This window comes from Gastrolobium bilobum, unplaced genomic scaffold (genome assembly GCF_033153095.1).
Source record: "Gastrolobium bilobum isolate Gb01-03AN ecotype WA unplaced genomic scaffold, APGP_CSIRO_Gbil_v1 utg67640, whole genome shotgun sequence".
NCBI lineage: Eukaryota > Viridiplantae > Streptophyta > Magnoliopsida > Fabales > Fabaceae > Gastrolobium > Gastrolobium bilobum.
The window spans coordinates 98,205-119,705 of record NW_026896989.1 but is presented as its reverse complement, the minus strand read 5'-3'; the positions used below and the strand labels follow the sequence as shown (position 1 = coordinate 119,705).

The 21,501-nt window shown below is 36.8% G+C and overlaps 1 protein-coding gene across 1 annotated transcript; it reads left to right on the top strand.

The window, feature by feature from the left end:
* Nucleotides 1–652: 652 nt before the first annotated feature.
* Nucleotides 653–4,897, top strand: LOC133303239 (non-specific phospholipase C4-like). Its single transcript, XM_061503120.1, has 4 exons — nt 653–1,406; nt 2,448–2,857; nt 3,475–3,645; nt 4,388–4,897. Exons 1-4 carry the CDS (start codon nt 760–762, stop codon nt 4,720–4,722), a joined length of 1,563 nt encoding a protein of 520 aa, XP_061359104.1. The 5' UTR covers nt 653–759; the 3' UTR covers nt 4,723–4,897.
* Nucleotides 4,898–21,501: the final 16,604 nt, after the last annotated feature.

Below are 21,501 nucleotides of genomic sequence, written 5' to 3'. Positions count from 1 at the left end.
AATAATAAATCACATATTATTATACAATAAAGGATCAAACAAAAATATAATGATCGTGATACGGGACTTTAGGTTCAGAAAACAACATCTCTAACTATAAATCAAATCAAAATTTTCTGTATAGTGCATAATTGAGATAATATTAGTGTTGTAGGTACATAACTTATGTAAGTCAATAAGCAAAAAAATATTCAAATATGTCTATTATGATTTTTTTTTTTGGACCGGGTCGGGTCACCGGGTCATCGATTCTAATAAAAATTGGTCAGATCAGACCGGGTCATACTTGTTCTAATGCATGGCCAGTCCGTTGTTTCAACCGAATTGATTATATGATCGATTCTCAGATCGACCCGACCGAATCGGTCCGATTTTATTAACACTATGAAGGCAACATGATCCTCGCTAAAATATCCGGGTGACATGTGAAGTGTGAACACGATTTTTTTGTCAAATAACATATAATTACGAAGGTTGCCACTTGCCAGCTAATTGTCCATTGTCATATGTCAATCCCCGAACGAAAAACAAAACGTGTTGTAAACGAAATAAGCAACTTAATTTTGAACAACCCCGTTTGGCAACTGGCTCATACCTTTATCCATTTTCCTTACATCATTAATCTAAGTTGCTTCAACAACCAGATAATTGTTTCAACAACCATATAACTTCACTATATAATCATATGAGTGTATATATATACACATAACTTCACTTTGTTAGAATTGATCAACAACAACCAACAACACCCAAAACAACATGGCTTCGAGTACCACCACTCAAAGCTACCCCATCAAAACGATTGTTGTTTTGGTTCAAGAAAACCGTTCCTTCGACCATATGCTGGGTTGGATGAAATCCCTTAACCCTGAAATCAATGGTGTCACCGGTTCAGAATCAAACCCGGTTTCCACATCTGATCCCAACTCTAACCGGGTTCAATTCGGCGACCAGTCAGTTTATGTCGACCCGGATCCGGGTCACTCGATCCAAGACATCTATGAACAAGTTTTTGGAGAGCCATGGAGCGAAGCTTCGGCGGCGAAAAAACTTTCGCCGTCTATGCAAGGCTTCGCTCAAAATGCCGCTAGGCAAGAGCTGCCAAAGAACGCAACTGCCACGATGACAGAAACTGTTATGAATGGGTTCAAACCGGATTTGGTACCGGTCTACCGAGAGTTAGTTAAGGAGTTTGCGGTTTGTGACCGTTGGTTCGCTTCGGTTCCTGCATCGACCCAACCGAACCGGCTTTATGTGCACTCTGCAACGTCGCATGGGTTGAGTAACAACGACTCGAAAAAGCTTATTGGAGGGTTACCTCAAAAGACCATATTTGATTCTTTGGATGAAAATGGGTTCAGTTTTGGGATTTATTATCAGTATCCACCAGCCACCCTTTTCTACAGGTTTGTTGATTTGATAACTTACCTTAGTTACCATCATTTTCTTGTTCTACTCCTTTGCTTGATGTATAATTGATTCTTTATTGTTAGAATGTCCTAGGTTGTTGAAATGAATTTGTCTCGAATATTATTGATTAACTTGCTGTATCATTGTAATATGTTATATTTTAGCAGGGAAAAATAGTTTATTTTAAGTGAGAGAAAGACACAAACTAATATTATTATTTTTTAAATTTAAATTAAAAAAAATTCACTTTTTCCTCTATTATTTTCATTATTTGTGTCTTTTTTTCATTTAAAATGATATAACTCTATGTCGTTTAAAAAGACAAATATCAAACCATTTTAGAAAGATAGCAATTGTTAAGAATCTTGGGATACATCATCCCAAAAGCTAGCTCAAAGGGTGAGAGTGCCCAAGGTCTTATAAACCTCACATTAGTTGCCCATACAACAAATGTGAGACTATATTTCTCAACAGTAATAATATTTTATTTATGGGTTTAAAGTTTTTATTGTATCTGATATAATTTTATCTCTTACGTACACATAAAATATATATAGCCTAGTTTTTCTCTTTCTCTGTCTTTTTTTAACATGGCCCCATATAGACCCCCAACACTTTTACGTACGTGTGTATGAGATAGAATTATCTTCGACAACGTGAGAATTTTTAAACTCTTTATTTATTTAATTTTTGATAAATTTTTAGAATTACTTGATTTTGTTAGCCACTTTTCACTACATAATTGGTTTATACCACTTTAATTTGTACAATAATTATACTTAATCTAGTCATAATATGAATTAATCTATACAAATTTTATTTTTCTATGTTAAAAGTATCGGATTTTATATCTAAATCTTTTTTTTTTTTTTTACATTTTTTTGATAAATTATTTGATGTAGTTTTTTATTACCTAGAGACTAGAGTACAATTACCCTCTATGTTATGTTATTTTTGTAATCCCTCTACTAGATGATTAATAATTTGTTTGTTATTAATATTTGGTTGACAAAAATTATTCTATTCATCACTTTCAGGAGTCTTAGGAAACTGAAATACGTGAATAGATTCCACGAATTCGGCTTAACATTCAAGAAGGATTGTGAAGAAGGAAAATTACCAAACTACGTGGTGATTGAACAAAGATTTTGGGACTTGTTATCAGTACCAGGGAATGATGATCATCCATCTCATGATGTTGCAGAAGGACAAAAATTTGTAAAAGAAGTGTATGAAGCACTAAGAGCTAGTCCACAATGGAATGAAATCATGTTTGTGATCATATATGATGAGCATGGTGGCTTTTTTGATCATGTACCAACCCCTGTGGATGGAGTGCCAAGTCCAGATGACATTGTTGGTCCTGACCCATTCAAGTTTCAGTTTGATAGGCTTGGTGTTAGGGTTCCAGCCATCATTATTTCTCCATGGATTGAGCCCGGCACAGGTAAGAATAACATTAGAATTAGTAATATAAAATCATTCATGTGTTTTCATTTAACACAGTTTAAGATTTTGTTTGAGTTTATTCATAACATGATATTAAATGTTTATGACCAAAAAGTTTAAAATTCAAATTTTGTGACTCCCATTACTCTAATAAAATTTTTAGTATAATGATTCATGACAAATAAGATGCATGTCCATATATGAATAATATGTCTAGTTGGTTGCCTGATTGGGTGATGTTTCAGGGGGTTAAAAAAGTACATAATTAGGTAGGTACAGGGCAGGGAGCAATTGAGAAAACGAACCCTTTAATAACATCTAAAAAGTTATCAATATATGGGGGAAGGTTTAAAGGTCACATTTTTTATTTAAAAAAAAAAAAAATGTTTACTATGGACTTAGGTTCATGATACATTGCACCTAAATCTCCAATTTTTTTTTTTTTTTTCTAATCATGTTTGTTTTCTAGTGCATGACATAATCAAAATGAATTTTACACTTTATTTAATAGTGAAGCCTTTACCTAGACATAGCTTGTGAAAATACTGGCTAATGATTATGTATAACATAAAACACTAAAGTTACTAATTGATAGTCAAATAATGTTGTATGCAGTGTTGCACGAACCTTCTGGGCCATCCTCAACATCACAATATGAGCATTCCTCTGTTCCAGCAACTGTTAAGAAGATATTCAATCTACCTGAGTTTTTGACAAAGCGTGATGCATGGGCTGGAACACTTGATGGTCTTTTAACTCGAACCACCCCACGAACTGATTGTCCAGGTAAAATCTCTATCTTTTGTCTTTCCTTTTCCTTTCCTTCATGATTGTTATATTGCTATGATTTTCTTTTTTTGGGTGTGAGGTAAAATTAATCTTTACTTCCTTCTTTTACGTGTCAATGCATAAGAAATTATATGATATATGAAAGCTGTTTTCATGAATTGAGCTTCACTTATTACTTGGTTTATTGTATTTGTATAAGCTAAAAAGTATTTTCTTTTATTGACAACAATGATATATTTGTCCTTAAAAATGTACTTTCACTCGAGATTCAGTCATTGATTCACTCAAATGTACAATTTAGTTGGTCAATTATTCAAATTCATTTATTTCACTTTAGTTGTTAAAAGTAATAGTAATCTGAAATGAATTTAAATAATTCAAATACTCTGTCATACACGTAATTTAAATCATAAACTAAATTGCGTGAGACTATAGTTTCTAGGGTCAATGTACCATTATATTTGATTTTTCTTTATTAAAATACTAGATGTATGTACCTTGGTTACCAAGTACATAGTTAGTAGGGACGTGATCATTTTATATCAATATAATTTATACTCTTGTTCTTGAGAGTTTAACTTAGGTATATCTAACAGTTTTAATTAATTAGTTATGTGAATCATTAGATACAAATAGATTAATTTCTAAGAATGAATATAAATTTTTTTATTTATATCCCTCCTTATAATGGACAGAATGTTGCCTTGATTCTTGACCATCTATGTTGCGAATTTTGCAGAGAAATTGCCTGAACCTATCAAACTACGAGAAGCTGCTGCTCAAGAAGAGGCCAAGTTGAGTGAATTTCAGGAAGAATTGGTACAAATGGCAGCAACTCTAAATGGGGATCACAGAAAGAGTACATACCCCAAAAAGTTAACTGAGAACATGAGTGTTTCGGATGCAGTTAAATATGTTGAAGGTGCATTCAAGACATTCTTGGATGAGTGTGAGAAAGCAAAGAAAAATGGAGTTGATGAATCTGAAATTGTTGATTGTGCTAATGGACATACACAATCCGATTCCAAAAATTTCGTTAACAAGATGTTGTCTTGCATTATCTGTGATCGATAATTGACTTGCACAGTTTACACATAGTTTCTGCCTGAAACACGTGCTGTTATGTGGACAATTGGCGTTGGCAATGGATTCAATGTTGAATAAAAAGTTGATTTATTTAAGAGTATGACTCATCCCTCATCAGAAGAGTGAGTTAAGGATTTGAACTATGTATTGTAAATCAACATTGGTGTGATTTTCATTTTTTAAATTTTAATTTTTTTGTGTACAAACAGGTTAATAAGGGAAAAGGTTGATTGATTCTAAATGTAAAAATATGCTACAAGCTTAAGGATATCTTGAATGTAGGCCTTGTGAATTGTGAATTGTGATTTTTTTGTTTTCTTCAATTTGTAATACTCCTTTAGTACTCTTTTAATTGTATTAGAGGCACACAATTTTAAGAGTAAATTAACAAATTTTTCCATAAGAAATTTGCTAACAAACATATTAATTTCAGAGAAAGCAAAATCAGTACCCTGGTTCCTATCCTTAACACTCTAGACCCCATTTCACCCTCAAGTTTTCATGACCCATGCACAGCCCTCCCACTACAACTTCTCCATCAAAGACCTGTAAAGTTTGAATAAGAAAAACATGGCTCACGCCTCACAGAGAACATCAGTTTCGTTGAAGTTAACTACTCAAAGGCCATTTCCTTTCCATGCATGTAAATGCATAAACAGGTGGTGTGCATAAATAGAGAACTCTGTTCTAGCTCCCAAACCACAGCATTCACGGGTCATATGATGAGGAAATTACACTTTTAGTTTTGGAACTGAACAATCACAGACACAATTGCAAAACAAAAGAGAGATAAGAGAAGAGAGAATAGAGACGCAGATTTAACCTGATTCATCATATGTGAGCTACATTCAGCAATATTTCACTATATTCTTCTCACTGCATTTATTACAAAGCACTTTATTTATAAGGAAAATATAAATAGATTTAAGAGTAAACATCCTTTTTAGTCCCTGGCAATATTTACGAAGTCCTTTTCAGTCCTTGGCAATAAAAAAGGATCAAATTGGTCCCTGAAAGTACAAGAAAAGGGCCACTCTACATATTTGGGAGTTGACATAAGGACTAACATGACCCTTTTTTTATAATTTCAGGGACCAATTTGGTCCTTTTTTATTGCCAGGGACTAAAAAGAATTTCGTAGATATTGACAGGGACTAAAAAGGGTGTTTACTCTAGATTTAAAAACTCTAAGCAAAAGTAATTATTCATGGACTCAAGCCTAAACTACTAAAAAAAAAGTTAAATAAAGTACCAAACCTCTGCGGTCATGGAGGCCCTATCCCCATCCCCTGTCGAGATGGCTCCCCCCATTGGCTTTCTCTACGTCCGCCTAACAAGAATCGTTATATGAATGAGAAGTATAAATCATACTCAATAGTTAGTCTATCATTAATATTAAACATTCCAAACCAATAAAACTTTGTTAATTCAGTTCATCTTGTAGAAATCCTTAGATCTTATGAAAGTTCTTCTCATTAAGGACCCCTACCTCCAAAACTAATGTATACGAATAGGGGAGAAATTCAGAGTCAGTAAAAGAAACGTTGACCACCATCTAGAACAATTACTAAACCAATTTCTACCATGTATGCATTATAGCAAGCAAATGGTCTGCAATAAAAAAAAAAAAAATTATTCCTTAACAGAACACTGACCTAGATTTTTTGGAGCACATAATTTACAAAACCAACAATGTTTAAATATATCAAACTCAAATAAAATTAAAACAAATTAAGAGCCAGAAATTCAAAAGTTAAGTCATAGACCTGAGTGACATTGATAGTGACTCACTGACTTGTGAGTCTTAGATATTCGGTTTCCTTTTGATGTTTAATTTTTTTTTTTCATTGATCCCGGTTCAACCGGATTAAACCGGACCGGAGGATTTTGAAACTTTTAACAAAATATAAAAGAAAGGTGCCACGAGGATTTGAACCGCGGAGAGAGGACTACACGAGTACTCTATTTATCAATTTTTTTCAACAATCAATTTATTTATTTTATATTACAATATAATTTTAATGTAATCGATTGAACCAATAACTCATTAATTGGATCAGTAATTTATTGATCCAATATCTTGACCGAGTTGATAATCAATCCGAGTTTAATAATATTTGATCATAAAAAAAAAGTTTAATCATTTAAATTCACAAAAATGAATCAAGTTATATTTACAATGCATTTTTTTTACAATTACTCAATTAAAGTCATTTTAGTATTATTGATTTTATTATAATGATAAAGAAAATAATTATAAAAGGTTATATAACCTAAAAGAGGTTATAAGTATAACTTTTTCAAACGCAGTATTATTTTTATATTTTGTAAAAAAATAAATAAATTATTTTCTACACATGAGTGATACCCTTCCGATCATAAAAACTAATTTTACCGCTTATCCAAGATTAATCCTCTGAATATTCCAACCATTACTAACTAAAAAACAAAAAAAAACTAAGAATAAGCCCAAAACAGTGAATTACTAAAAAAAGTCTAAAACCAAAACCCATTCAAACGTTATATCAGACAAAATAAAAGCAAACAATAGTAAAGTAAGTAAACCTAAACCCATAACCAAAACACCGAATTACTAAAAAATACATTAACGAATTTCACATTAATTAAAGTGTATATTATGAAATTTCTTTTTTATTTTCTATGATGTTATATCTGTCCATTTTTTCTTGGGTAATTGTTAGCCCTATTAATGTTACATAAAAAAAAACAAAAACATTAAAAAATATTGTAAAATAAAAAAATTATTTATATTGTAAAATAAATTTGAAATTTAGAAATAAATTAAATGGAAAATTATGTGAATAATTTTTTGTGGCAGACAACTCATTCAATGTCCCAGTGCATTCTACATTGGAATTTCCAAATTAATAATAATTTAACTCTTCTAAATTTCGAATTTATGTTTAAATTTGAATTTTGAATTTGAATTTTTAACTTTGTAATGGTTGGAAAACTTTTGGAATTTTTTTTTTGGCAGACAACTCATTTAAGGTCCCACTACTTTTCTTTTGTTGTATATTATGAGTAAAAGAGATTTCTATTTTTCTTTTGTTGTATATCCCACTATTTTTTGCATGGATAATTATTAACCCTATTAATGCAGCATAAAAAAACAAAAACATTAAAAAAAAATATTGTAAAATAACAAAATTATTTATATTGTAAAATAAATTCAAAATTTGAAAATAAATTAAATGGAATATTATGTGAACTTGATTTGTGGAAAAAGAGTTCAGCATTTAATATGTATGCAGTGGAAAAAAAATATATAAAAAATTTGAATTTAATATAAAATTATAGATTAAACAATAAAATATATAAAATTAAGAAAATACATTTATAGTCTATAAATATTATTTAAAATTTCAAATTTAAATGAAAAAAAAAGAAATGGCATAATTTAAACTTCACAAAAAATAAATTAAAATTTTAACATAAAATTTTTAAATATACAAGTATAACATTTTAAAAAAATATACATGTATTTTTTAAAAAACCTATTTAACATAAACATTTTAAATATAAATGTATAACCAATTAAAAAAATATACAAAAATCATAAATTAAAATAGAAAAAAGTTATATAAAAATATGTATAATTAATATAAAAAAATTTAAATTTAAATTTTAAGAACTATAAAAATGAAAATTTTAATTTAGTACATAAGAAAGAAATTAAACTTTCATTTTTTATTGCAAGAGTGTAATTAACACAAATACTTGTAAAAATTAATTATTTATATAAAAGGCTGACAGTTAGAGATGAAAAACTGGGCTTGGCCCGGAGGGCCGGCCTGCCGTTATATTTTTATAATTCAATTGAAATTTTATCCTTTTTCTTTTATAATTAAATTACTAAATCTGATTTCAATTTTTGTAAATACAAATTTGTGAAATTCCAAAGACTAACGACATTCATCCTTGCAAAAAGAAATTATTTATATAAAATGCTGACAGTTAGAGGTGCAAACTGGGATCGGCCCGGAGGGCCGGCCCGCCAATATATTTTTATAATTCAATTGAAATTTTATCCTTCTTCTTTTATAATTAAATTACTAAATCTAACTACCAAATTTTTTTTACTAAATCTGATTTCAATTTTTGTAAATATAAATTTGTGAAATTTCAAAGATTAATGACATTAATCCTTGCAAAAAAAATATATTTATTACTATTTTTTAAATGTGATTGCAATAAATAAAAGTCTATCTCAAATAGTGTAGTTGCTTTGACTTTGTTTATATGCATTTGTTGCAATGTAAGCAAAAAATATGACTCATACTGTAAGAACCTGCACCGTTAATTAAGGTATTTAATTAATTAATTATGTGAAAATAGGAAATGATTCCATAATTGACCCTAATAATTATTAAGAGGCTTTAATAATTATGGTAAGTGATTAAGAATGCTGAAAGTCGCTTTTTGGAAGAAAAGTGCAGATACCGGTTCTGCTAGTCGGTATAAATGCATAACGAAAAAGTATCCCGAAAAATTATAATAAGTGCATGATAATTACTAGAATAATATGTAGGACTTGTAAAACGAGTTTCAAGTCCAAATAATGAGAACTGATGCTAGAAACCGGTACTGGCTTTGGAAAAATGTGTAGCTTCAGAATCCAAAGTTTGGGATTAAAATGCTTAGCGTAGAAATTTAAGCTAATACTGCGTGTTTTAATGAGTTTTGGCTATATATACTATGTCTAAGGGCACATTGCCCTAGATACCTAAATTTTGAACGTGGCTTTTCTTGGAGGCTGACCTGAATAGTATTCTTAGGCTTCATTCTCCATTTCTTGATCAAGTAATCACCTTTGATGCTTGTTCTTCCATTTAAACACTTGGTGAGGGTGAGGGTTGGCCTTGAGACTGCATTGTTGGCCTTTTTCTGAGTTAGAGAACCTGTGTGAGGGAGTTTGAACTGCTGAGTTTTGTGTTTGAAGAGTGGGAGTCTCATTCTTGGCATTTTGATCTTCAAAGTGTCACCTTTGTGAAGAAAAACCTACTCTTGATGGTGTCATTTTCGTGCATCATGTTGAATCAGCTTTGAGTGGTTGTTGTGAGCTCTAAGAGCATCTCCCTCCTCTGTTTTTGAGTTGTGGTATGATCACCAACCTTTAACTTGAGTTTTAATGCTTAAAAATGGAAGCTTGATGCATGTTAAGGCTAAAAGATGATAACTTGTGGTGGGGTAATGCTTAACACACCTAGAAATGCATGTTTAAGTGTTTAAAATCGGTAAAAAACCCAACCTTTGAAGGATATCTTCACGAAATGCTGTTGCTGCATTCTGTCGTGAAATATCCGGATATCTGCCTGTGGAATATCCGGATATTGGATATTCGGATATGTGATATCCGGATATGGGGTTTTTGGATATCTGGTTATTGGATATCCGGATATGGGAATCTGTATATCCGGATATTACATATCCGGATATGGACAGTGAGATATTCGGATATTGCATATCCGGATATGGTCCCGTGGAATATCCGGATATTCTGGAATTTCGTAGAACAGTAGCTGTGCTGTGTGTACAGTAGACTATTGGGGGTTTGTGGACCCTAGTTTGATGAAGTTGAACTTCTGTATTTAATGGACTAAGTTAGAATCATGTGATTAAGGGCTTGTGGCTTTGTTGGAAGCCTTAAGACGTAAATCGTTAAAGGAGAACGTAGTCTTTATGTTAATGCTTTTAAGTTATGTATGTTGATACTCTTGCTGGTCCTAAATCAGATTGTGATCTGCTGTGTGTTGGACTTGAGCTGTGAGGACTCTTGGCATTGGATAGTGAGCTTGCAAGGTAAGCTTTCGTGTCCTCGGTTTAGCCATGTTGTGGTTCCACCATGTCCCATGGGGATATGGTATATGCATGCTGTGTTACATGCTTTTGATGTTTTGAAAATGCTGTTGAGCTGTTATATGTTAGTGCCTTGTTGATATGCATGGAGGTGTTCCACCTATACGGTAAGCCTGAGTATGTAGAACATACAATAGGGTGAGACTGTGGGTGAGGTGCAAGCGGTGTTCCTTGTACTACATGTAGGGAATAGACGTATTCCTACATTTCTCTGGCCAGTAGATAGTGATTACACACATGCCATAGATATCTGTTGCACTACATAGTTTTGGAACTGATAATGATATTACTGCTTTTAGAACTTATATTGCACATGTAAGTGAGCTTGGGGTGGAAGATCCTTGAGGACCCCTTGTCTTACTGAGATTTCTTGTTTAGAGATCTCACCCCACGTTTGGGGAATGCTTATTTCAGGGTCAGGTAATGTTGAGACCTCAGGCAGCAGGAGGCCGGAGCCGAGTTAGATTTGTTGTTATTTATGCTGACATGTTGGATTCTGGATTTGTATGCTGTTTATTGCTTATAGCTTCATAGCATGCTTATGGAGATTCATGTCTATCTTGTTGAGACTATGTTTATTTGGTGAGCATGGGGATTGTCCATGACACATAGTATTGTTATGTCTTGATTATGTCTTGAGTCTTTGGAGTTGTAATAATGTATCAGGATATTGTCTGGATTACGAGATGTAATGCCGTGATTTAGATTCACACTATATTTATATATTGAGGTATTTCAGTAGATGTCTTATTGCAGTTTACATACAGGTGATATTTATGAAATTGATTAAGTAATCAAGATGGTAATTGATAATGACGTCATAATTGAAAAGAAAAAGAATATTCCGCATTTTTAATTAAGCACCGCTTAATACGATGTAATGATAACACTACCGGATATATACGAGGTGTTACATTTTATGGTATCAGAGCAACGATTCATGGGAAAAGCCTGTATCTATTGCAATGATTAGGATGTTTGGTTGTGTCTGTTTTGTGTGTTTGCTCCGTCGAGTATTATTATGATAATGCATATGTGACCACATTGCGTGGGCCTGATCAACTCATAATTTGTGTAACTTGTGCAGAGTCATGGTAAGACCCGGGAGAAACCGCGAGACTTCGGAGGATCGGCCCGATCCTGTCCTGGCTACATTGGCTGAGATGCAGGCGGCCCGACAAGCCGACCAGGAGGCCATGAGAATGGAAAACCAGGCCATGCTGGACGCCGTCAGAGAGGCGAACAGGAAGGCCACTGAGGACGTGTTGGAGGCCAACTGTCTGGCGAACATGACAATGTTTAGAGTCATGTTGGAGGAGATGAGGAATGGTCCTGCTGTTGGCCATGTTCCTCCGCCACCACCTCCACCGCCACCACCACCACCTCCACCCAGTCTGCAGGATGACTCTCAGAGTCAGATGGGTGATGGCAGTCACCTTACGGGGGCTATGCAGACCGTCCCTGTTTTTGTTGAGGATCGAGATGAGATCGACCGCTGGCTGAATGCTTTCCGTAAGCATAAGCCACCTGCCTTTGATGGATCCTTTGATCCTGTTGCTGCGGCGCGTTGGCTACAGGCGTTGGACAAGATATTTCGGGTCATGCAGTGCACATATCCGCAGAAGTTGATGTTCGCTACTTACATGCTGGAGGGCGATGCCCATGAGTGGTGGACAAACCTTTCTCATGTCTACGAGATGCAGGGTCATGTGATGACGTGGCCTTTGTTCGAGGATTTCTTCTTGGGTCAGTACTTTCCGTATGACGCTCAGGAGAGGCAGCAGGGAGAGTTTGACAGATTGGTTCAGGGCTCGTTGTCTGTGGACGAGTACCTGGCCAAGTTCAACCAGTTGGTGAAATTTGCAAACTTCAGGATGGCGAGGCCTACTCCTACATTTTTGGCTGCTAAGTTCCGCAGGGGACTTAGTGAGGATATTGCTGGTTACCTAGCTGGTTCTGCTTCTAGAGATTTTGGGACACTGGTTCAGCAGTGTCGTGATATTGAAGATTACTACAGCTCGAGTAAGGCCAAGAAGGCCAAGGTTGCTGAGGCGACGAAGGTTGCAGCTGGTAGTTCCACTTCTTGGCGAGACAGGAAGTTTGGGAACAAGGGCAAGGGTAAACAGATGGCGACTCGGCAGGTGCCGGATCAGTTCAAGAGAACTGCTGCTCAGAGGAGTGCAGTGAGACCTCCTGCTCCCAGGTGTTCGGGATGCGGGAAGACTCATTTTGGGTCGTGCTCTACCGGCCAGTTGATTTGCTTTCAGTGTGGCAAGGAGGGCCATTTCTCCAGAGACTGTCCGTCGACGACGGCGAGGTCTACTGCATTGCAGGCAGTGCCACTTCAGATGGTTCCCTTTCCACCTACTTCGGCACCGGCAGTGCCACCATCTTCTGGGAGAGTTTATACTCTGGATCGTCAGTAGTCGGATCGAGCTCCGAACCTTGTCAGAGGTACTGTTACGATTGGTACATCAGCTGTTGATGTTTTCTTTGACTCTGGGGCTACGCATTCTTTTGTTGCTACCCCGATTGCTGTGGGGCTTGAGTTTCCCATGTCTGTGCTTTCTCCACCGCTGCGGGTGACTACCGCCACCGGAGAAAGATGTGATGCTACCACTGTTCATCATGATGTGGCGTTTCAGTGGGATGGTCGTGAGTTCTCGGTGGATCTGATAGGATTGCCGATGGCCAACTTGGAGGTTATTCTGGGCATGGATTGGCTGTCCAGAAATTGTGTGATGATTGACTGTTGTGCTAAGCGTGTAGTGTTGTCTCCGTTTGATTCCACAACCAGTTCCTCGCCGTACATTTCGTTGCTGCAGGCTAGGAGAGCCTTGAGAGCAGGGGCATTTGGTTATGTCATGTTGGGAGGTTTGGTGAGTGGTACACAGGAGGATATCACTGGCATTCCTGTGGTGAGGGAATTCCTCGAGGTGTTTCCTGAGGAGATTCCTGAGTTTCCGCCACAGAGGGAGATAGAGTTCTCCATAGATCTGTTGCCTGGTGTGGGGCCGATTTCTTTAGCTCCATACCGGATGTCGCCATTGGAGTTGGCAGAGCTGAAGAAGCATATTGAGGATCTTTCGGCGAAAGATTTCATTAGACCGAGTGTATCTCCTTGGGGAACACCGGTTATCTTTGTGAAGAAGAAGGACGGGACAATGCGATTGTGCACCGACTATAGGCAGCTGAACAAGGTGACAATCAAGAACAAGTATCCCCTTCCTCGGATTGATGATCTGTTGGATCAGCTCAGGGGTGCTAGTGTGTATTCCAAGATTGATCTCCGGTCCGGATACCATCAGATTCGGGTGAAGCCGGAGGATGTCCCGAAGACCGCATTTCGCTCGAGATATGGTCATTTTGAGTACTTGGTGATTCTGTTCGGTCTCACCAATGCACCTGTTGTGTTTATGGATTACATGAACCGGATTTTCCAGCTGTACCTGGATCAGTTTGTGATCGTCTTCATTGACGACATTTTGATTTACTCCAAGACGGAGGAGGAGCATGTGGAGCATTTGAGAACTGTTCTGCAAGTGCTGAAGGAGAAGAAGCTGTATGCGAAGCCTTCCAAATGTGAGTTTTGGCTCAAGTCTGTGAAGTTTCTTGGGCATGTTATCTCTGCTGAAGGAGTTGTAGTGGATCCGAACAAGATCGAGGCCGTACTGGATTGGGAGAGACCCAAGACAGTTACGGAAGTGAGGAGCTTCCTGGGTTTGGCAGGTTACTATCGGAGGTTCATCAAGGGATTCTCCACCATGGTTCTGCCATTGACTCGCCTTACTCGGAAGGAGACTCCATTTGTGTGGACTCACGAGTGTGAGGTCTATTTTCAAGAGTTGAAGGAGCGACTGACTACTGCACCTGTGTTGGTCCTTCCTGATCCTGCGCTTGAGATTGAGCTTTACACCGATGCCTCCGGGAAGGGGCTAGGTTGTGTGTTGATGCAGTTGGGCAAAGTGATTGCCTATGCTTCGAGGCAGTTGAAACCTCATGAGGAGAACTACCCTACTCATGACTTGGAGTTGGCTGCTATTGTGTTTGCTTTCAAGATTTGGAGGCATTATCTTTTTGGTTTGAGGTTTGTGGTGTTCAGTGACCACAAGAGTTTGAAGTACCTGTTCGACCAGAAGGAGTTGAACATGAGGCAGATGAGATGGATGGAGTTCATAAAGGACTATGACTTCGAGCTAAGGTATCATCCTGGCAAGGCCAATGTGGTAGCTGATGCTTTGAGTCGGAAATCCAGTAGCTCATCCAGTTTGTTACTTGGTAACTTTGATGTGGTTGAGAAGTTTCGAGACTTGGCAGTGACCGCTCTGTGTGAGAGTGTACTTCTCGAGTTGGAAGCAGCAGATGTTGTGAACGAGTTGTTAGAAAAGATCAAAGAGGCACAAGTTCAGAGAGAATGTATGGATTATGTGAAGAACCAAGACGGTGTGTCTTGGAATGATGATGGATTGCTTTTGTTTCAGCAGAGGATTGTAGTTCCTCAAGGTCCGTTGACAGAAGAGATTAGGGCAGAGGGCCATAAGGGTCAGTTTTCTATCCACCCTGGTGCTACTAAGATGTATCAAGACTTGAAGAAGAACTTCTGGTGGCCGGGCATGAAGAAAGATGTTGCTATCTTTGTGTCCAAGTGTTTGGTTTGCCAGAAGGTGAAAGTTGAACATCAGAGACCGTCTGGTGAACTTCAACCTCTTGAAGTACCACAGTGGAAGTGGGAAGGTATTTCCATGGACTTCGTGGTGGGATTGCCGAAGACTCAGGCGGGTTGTGACTCTATTTGGGTCATCGTGGACAGACTGACGAAGTCTGCCCATTTTCTTCCAGTGAAGGTGAGCTTCACTACAGAGCAGTTGGCCAAGCTTTATGTTCGCGAGATTGTGAGGCTTCACGGGGTGCCCGAGAGTATCATCAGTGATAGGGACTCGAAGTTCACTTCTTGGTTCTGGGAGGCGCTGCAGGAGGCTTTTGGTACGCAGTTGAGATTGAGTACCGCCTATCACCCTCAGACTGATGGACAGACTGAGAGGACCATCCAGACCTTGGAGGACATGTTGCAAGCTTGCACGTTGGAGCAGGGCTCGACATGGGATAGGTACCTTCCGTTGGTTGAGTTTTCTTACAACAACAGCTTTCATGCTAGCCTGGGCATGGCGCCCTACGAAGCACTGTATGGTAGGAGGTGTCAGACTCCTACTTGTTGGTCTGAGGTTGGGGACAAGGAGATTTTTTGCTTGGACTTTGTCCAAGATACCACCTTGCAGATCCAGATGATCCGTGAAAAGTTGAAGCAGGCGCAGAATCGCCAGAAGAGCTACTATGATGTCAAGCATTGTCCGCTGGAGTTCAGTGAGGGTGAGCACGTGTTTGTGAGACTTTCACCTGTCACCGGTGTTGGTTGGGCACTCGGAGTGAGGAAGCTGAGCCCGCGATATATTGGGCCATACCAGATCCTTGGTAGAGTAGGACCTGTTGCCTACCGGCTTGCCTTGCCTCCGAACCTGGCTAACATTCATGACGTTTTTCACGTGTCTCAGCTTCGGAAGTACATAGCAGATCCTTCGCACGTGGTGCAACCGGATGATGTGGAGGTTCGGGAGAACATGAAGACTCCCGTCGGACCACTCAGAATTCTCGATCGTGGCGAGAAGCAGCTGAGGAGCAAGATCATTCTAATGGTCAAGGTGCAGTGGACCGGAAGAACTCCTGAGGAGTGTACTTGGGAGCGTGAGGACGAGCTTCTCCGGCAGTACCCCGAGTTTCGACCAGGTATGTTTCTGATTTTGTGGACAAAATCCTAAAAAGGTGTGGTGAATGTAAGAACCCGCACCGTTAATTAAGGTATTTAATTAATTAATTATGTGAAAATAGGAAATGATTCCATAATTGACCCTAATAATTATTAAGAGGCTTTAATAATTATGGTAAGTGATTAAGAATGCTGAAAGTCGCTTTTCGGAAGAAAAGTGCAGATACCGATTCTGCTAGTCGGTATAAATGCGTACCGAAAAAGTATCCCGGAAAATTATAATAAGTGCATGATAATTACTAGAATAATATGTAGGACTTGTAAAACGAGTTTCAAGTCCAAATAATGAGAACTGGTGCTAGAAACCGATACTGGCTTTGAAAAGCGCGTACCGAAAAGGTGCTCAGAAAAATACTATAAAAATATTTTTATTCTTGGAAAAATGTGTAGCTTCAGAATCCAAAGTTTGGGATTAAAATTCTTAGCGTAGCAATTTAAGCTAATACTGCATGTTTTAATGAGTTTTGGCTATATATACTATGTCTAAGGGCACATTGCCCTAGATACCTAAATTTTGAACGTGACCTTTCTTGGAGGCTGACCTGAATAGTATTCTTAGGCTTCCTTCTCCATTTCTTGATCAAGTAATCACCTTTGATGCTTGTTCTTCCATTTAAACACTTGGTGAGGGTGATGGTTGGCCTTGGGACTGCATTGTTGGCCTTTTTCTGAGTTAGAGAACCTGTGTGAGGGAGTTTGAACTGCTGAGTTTTGTGTTTGAAGAGTGGGAGTCTCATTCTTGGCATTTTGATCTTCAAAGTGTCACCTTTGTGAAGAAAAACCTACTCTTGATGGTGTCATTTTCGTGCATCATATTGAGTCAGCTTTGAGTGGCTGTTGTGAGCTCCAAGAGCATCTCCCTCCTCTGTTTTTGAGTTGTGGTATGATCACAACCTTTAACTTGAGTTTTAATGCTTAAAAATGGAAGCTTGATGCATGTTAAGGCTAAAAGATGATAACTTGTGGTGGGGTGATGTTAACACACCTAGAAATGCATGTTTAAGTGTTTAAAATCGGTAAAAAACCCAACCTTTGAAGGATATCTTCAGGAAATGCAGTTGCTGCATTCTGTCGTGAAATATCCGGATATCTGCCCGTGGAATATCCAGATATTGGATATCCGGATATGATATCCGGATATGGGGTTTTGGGATATCTGGATATTGGATATCCGGATATGGGAATCTGTATATCCGGATATTACATATCCGGATATGGACAGTGAGATATCCGGATAATGCATATCCGGATATAGTCCCTTGGAATATCCGGATATTCTGGGATTTCGTAGAACAGTAGCTGTGTTGTGTGTACAGTAGGCTATTGGGGGGTTTGTGGACCCTAGTTTGATGAAGTTGAACTTCTGTATTTAATGGACTAAGTCAGAATCATGTGATTAAGGGCTTGTGGCTTTGTTGGAAGCCTTAAGACGTAAATCGTTAAAGGAGAACGTAGTCTTTATGTTAATGCTTTTAAGTTATGTATGTTGATACTCTTGCTGGTCTTAAATCAGATTGTGATCTGTTGTGTGTTGGACTTGAGCTGTGAGGACTCTTGGCATTGGATAGTGAGCTTGCAAGGTAAGCTTTCGTGTCCTCGGTTTAGCCATGTTGTGGTTCTACCATGTCCCATGGGGAGATGGTATATGCATGCTGTGTTACATGCTTTTGATGTTTTGGAAATGCTGTTGAGCTGTTATATGTTAGTGCCTTGTTGATATGCATGGAGGTGTTACACCTATACGGTAAGCCTGAGTATGTAGAACATACAATAGGGTGAGACTGTGGGTGAGGTGCAAGCGGTGTTCCTTGTACTACATGTAGGGAATAGACGTATTCCTACATTTCTCTGGCCAGTAGATAGTGATTACACACATGCATAGATATCTGTTGCACTACATAGTTTTGGAACTGATAATGATATTACTGCTTTTAGAACTTATATTGCACATGTAAGTGAGCTTAGGGTGGAAGATCCTTGAGGACCCCTTGTCTTACTGAGATTTCTTGTTTAGAGATCTCACCCCACGTTTGGGGAATACTATTTCAGGGTCAGGTAATGTTGAGACCTCAGGCGGCAGGAGGCCGGAGCTGAGTTAGATTTGCTGTTATTTATGCTGACATGTTGGATGCTGGATTTGTATGCTGTTTATTGCTTATAGCTTCCGAGCATGCTTATGGAGATTCATGTCTATCTTGTTGAGACTGTTTATTTGGTGAGCATGGGGATTGTCTATGACACATAGTATTGTTATGTCTTGATTATGTCTTGAGTCTTTGGAGTTGTAATAATGTATTAGGATATTGTCCGGATTACAAGATGTAATGCCGTGATTTAGATACACACTATATTTATATATTGAGGTATTTCAGTAGATGTCTTATTGCAGTTTACATACAGGCGATATTTTATGAAATTGATTAAGTAATCAAGATGGTAATTGATAATGACGTCATAATTGAAAAGAAAAAGAATATTCCGCATTTTTAATTTAGCACCGCTTAATACGATGTAATGATAACACTACCGGATATATACGGGGTGTTACACATACATGCTTATTTGATTAAGTTGCATTCAAATCACATTCAGACAACATTTTTTTTGGTCCTTAAAAAATTTAATTCAATCTTTTTTTTTGCTGATACTATGAATTTTGGGTGTTAACATATTAGTGTTACTTATTTAATGAGTTTTTGCCTTCTGTATCGTAGGCACACGGAACGAAAATCACACAGGAAATGACATATTAAGTAAATGTTGAACTCATACCTCCAATGATTGCTACGAAATGACACTGAATGAATAGCATTTTCATATTATAGGTAAAAGTTGATCTTTTAAATCCATATTTGCTTGTTGTTATTGTTACCTTGATTTTGTTGTTGAATGTTATAGTTAGCAATGATTTGTATGCAATTTTCTTTTTTTCTCTCTTCCTCATGTTAACATGGTGTATTATAACGTATTATGGTGTATTATGATGTAATTGTATGAAAAATTAATTATTCCTCTGAATAGCAGATTTTTGTTTGTGGTTGATATTTGTAAAGCTTTGTATCAATGTTGTAATTTTTTTCACCTGAAATATAGAACAAAATAACAACACAGTTTTTTGTAAGTATAAGATTTGCAGTGCAATTAACCAACCACGGCGGACGACAAAATTTTTGATCTTTTTTCCACGTGCATTGCACGGGTAATATACTAGTTACTAAAAAAATCTAAATTCAATCAGCCCACATCAACCAAGACCCACGCTAACGTTATATTAGACAAAACATACGCAAACAATAGTAAAGTAAGTAAACCAAGTTAGTGATTTGATTATCAACGGGACTGGTCAGTGGAATGTTCGCCTTTTTCGTTAGTAATTGGACGATGACACTATCTTGATAATCAATGGTATTTTTCCCCCTAATGCGGATGATAGTCAGGATCAATTAGTTTGGAAAAATTCCCATTCAGGGAGTTCCTTGGTCAAGTGTGCTTACTGTGGTCTTTTAAATTTTCCATCTCACCCTCCCAACAATGTTTGGAGGAGAATGTGGAAGTGGAAGGGTCCCCCAGGATTACAACATGTATGTAGTTAATCTTACATGGTAGATTACTCACGAAGAATATTACTGGATGCTGGAATGGGACAAACACTCATTGTTCCTTATGCACTGAGACAGTGGAAACAATGCTACATACCCTTTGAGACTTCAAGCACGCAAAATTGGTGTGGTATAAGCTGATTTGGCCGAGGCGTGCTTATCAATTCTACATTTTGGATTCTAGGAATTGGGTGGAAAGCAATTTTACCTCTATGTGGGGTTCAGGTAATTGGCAAGACATTTTCTTAATAACTTGTTGATTCCTCTGGATTTGGCGAAATAAGTTAATTCATGAAGCCAATTTCAAATTTCCTGATCACCCTGATATCATTATTAGATCTTATGTGACAGAGGTGAATAGCTGTAGAGCTTTGGAATCAAATCCAAGTATGCCCATTAGTCCCTTGCAGATTCATTGGATCCCACCTGCTCCCAATTGGGTTAAACTTAACGTCGATGGTGCAGTTAGTACAACATCCAACTTAGCAGGCTGTGGTGGTATTTCTAGAAAAGATGATGGATCGTGGCTGGGAGGTTTTTTGTACCATATTGGTATTTGTTCTCTGATGATGGCTGAACTTTGGGGAGCTCTAAAAGGTTTAGAAATTGCCTGGAAGATGGGGTTCCGTAAAGTTGAGCTAGAAGGAGACGCTTCAGAAGTTATTACGATGCTTGCTTGTAGAAGCAATGGAGCTTGTCTACCACAGATTGTGGCAAGAGTACAAGCTCTTATTGACCAAGATTGGATAGTGGCTCTAAAGCACATTTAGAGTGACGAGTACTAATAAAATATTATTCATTAAAAGATTAAATTCACACACACCCACACCTATAACACATATTTATTCATAAAAAAAAGTATATTCAAATATATTATATTCAATAAAAAGCATATAAATCAAAAGATATTTAATTAAAATATATTATATTCAAATAAAATTTATATTTTGAAATTGTTGCAATTTATATTTAATATATTTTTTCTACCATTTTTAATTTACTAAATAAAATATTTTATTCATTAAAATAAAAACAATTAACTATTTTTATTTTTATTTTTTTATATATATCAACTACACAAATATTTCATAATCATTTATATCTCTCATGTCTAATAATTAATTTGTCTTGAATTTCATCTTTCGGTTGGAAATATCATATTTTCACATATTTATTAAATTTTAATGTGAACTTTGTTTTAGTCTTATTATTTTGTTCCAACTGATCCTAACCTCCTTCTTGCCATTATATGCTATGATGCACGGACACGGGACACGACATGACACGCCGACACGTTAATTCTAAAAAATGACATATTTCGACACGTTAGGACACGTTTTGATATTAAATTTTATAAAATTATTTACCCTCATTAATAAATTTTATAAAAACTAGATATGACTAAAAGCAGGAGACACAAGAGAAACAGATGCGACTAAAATAGTGAAATTTAACACCTTTTTTTTT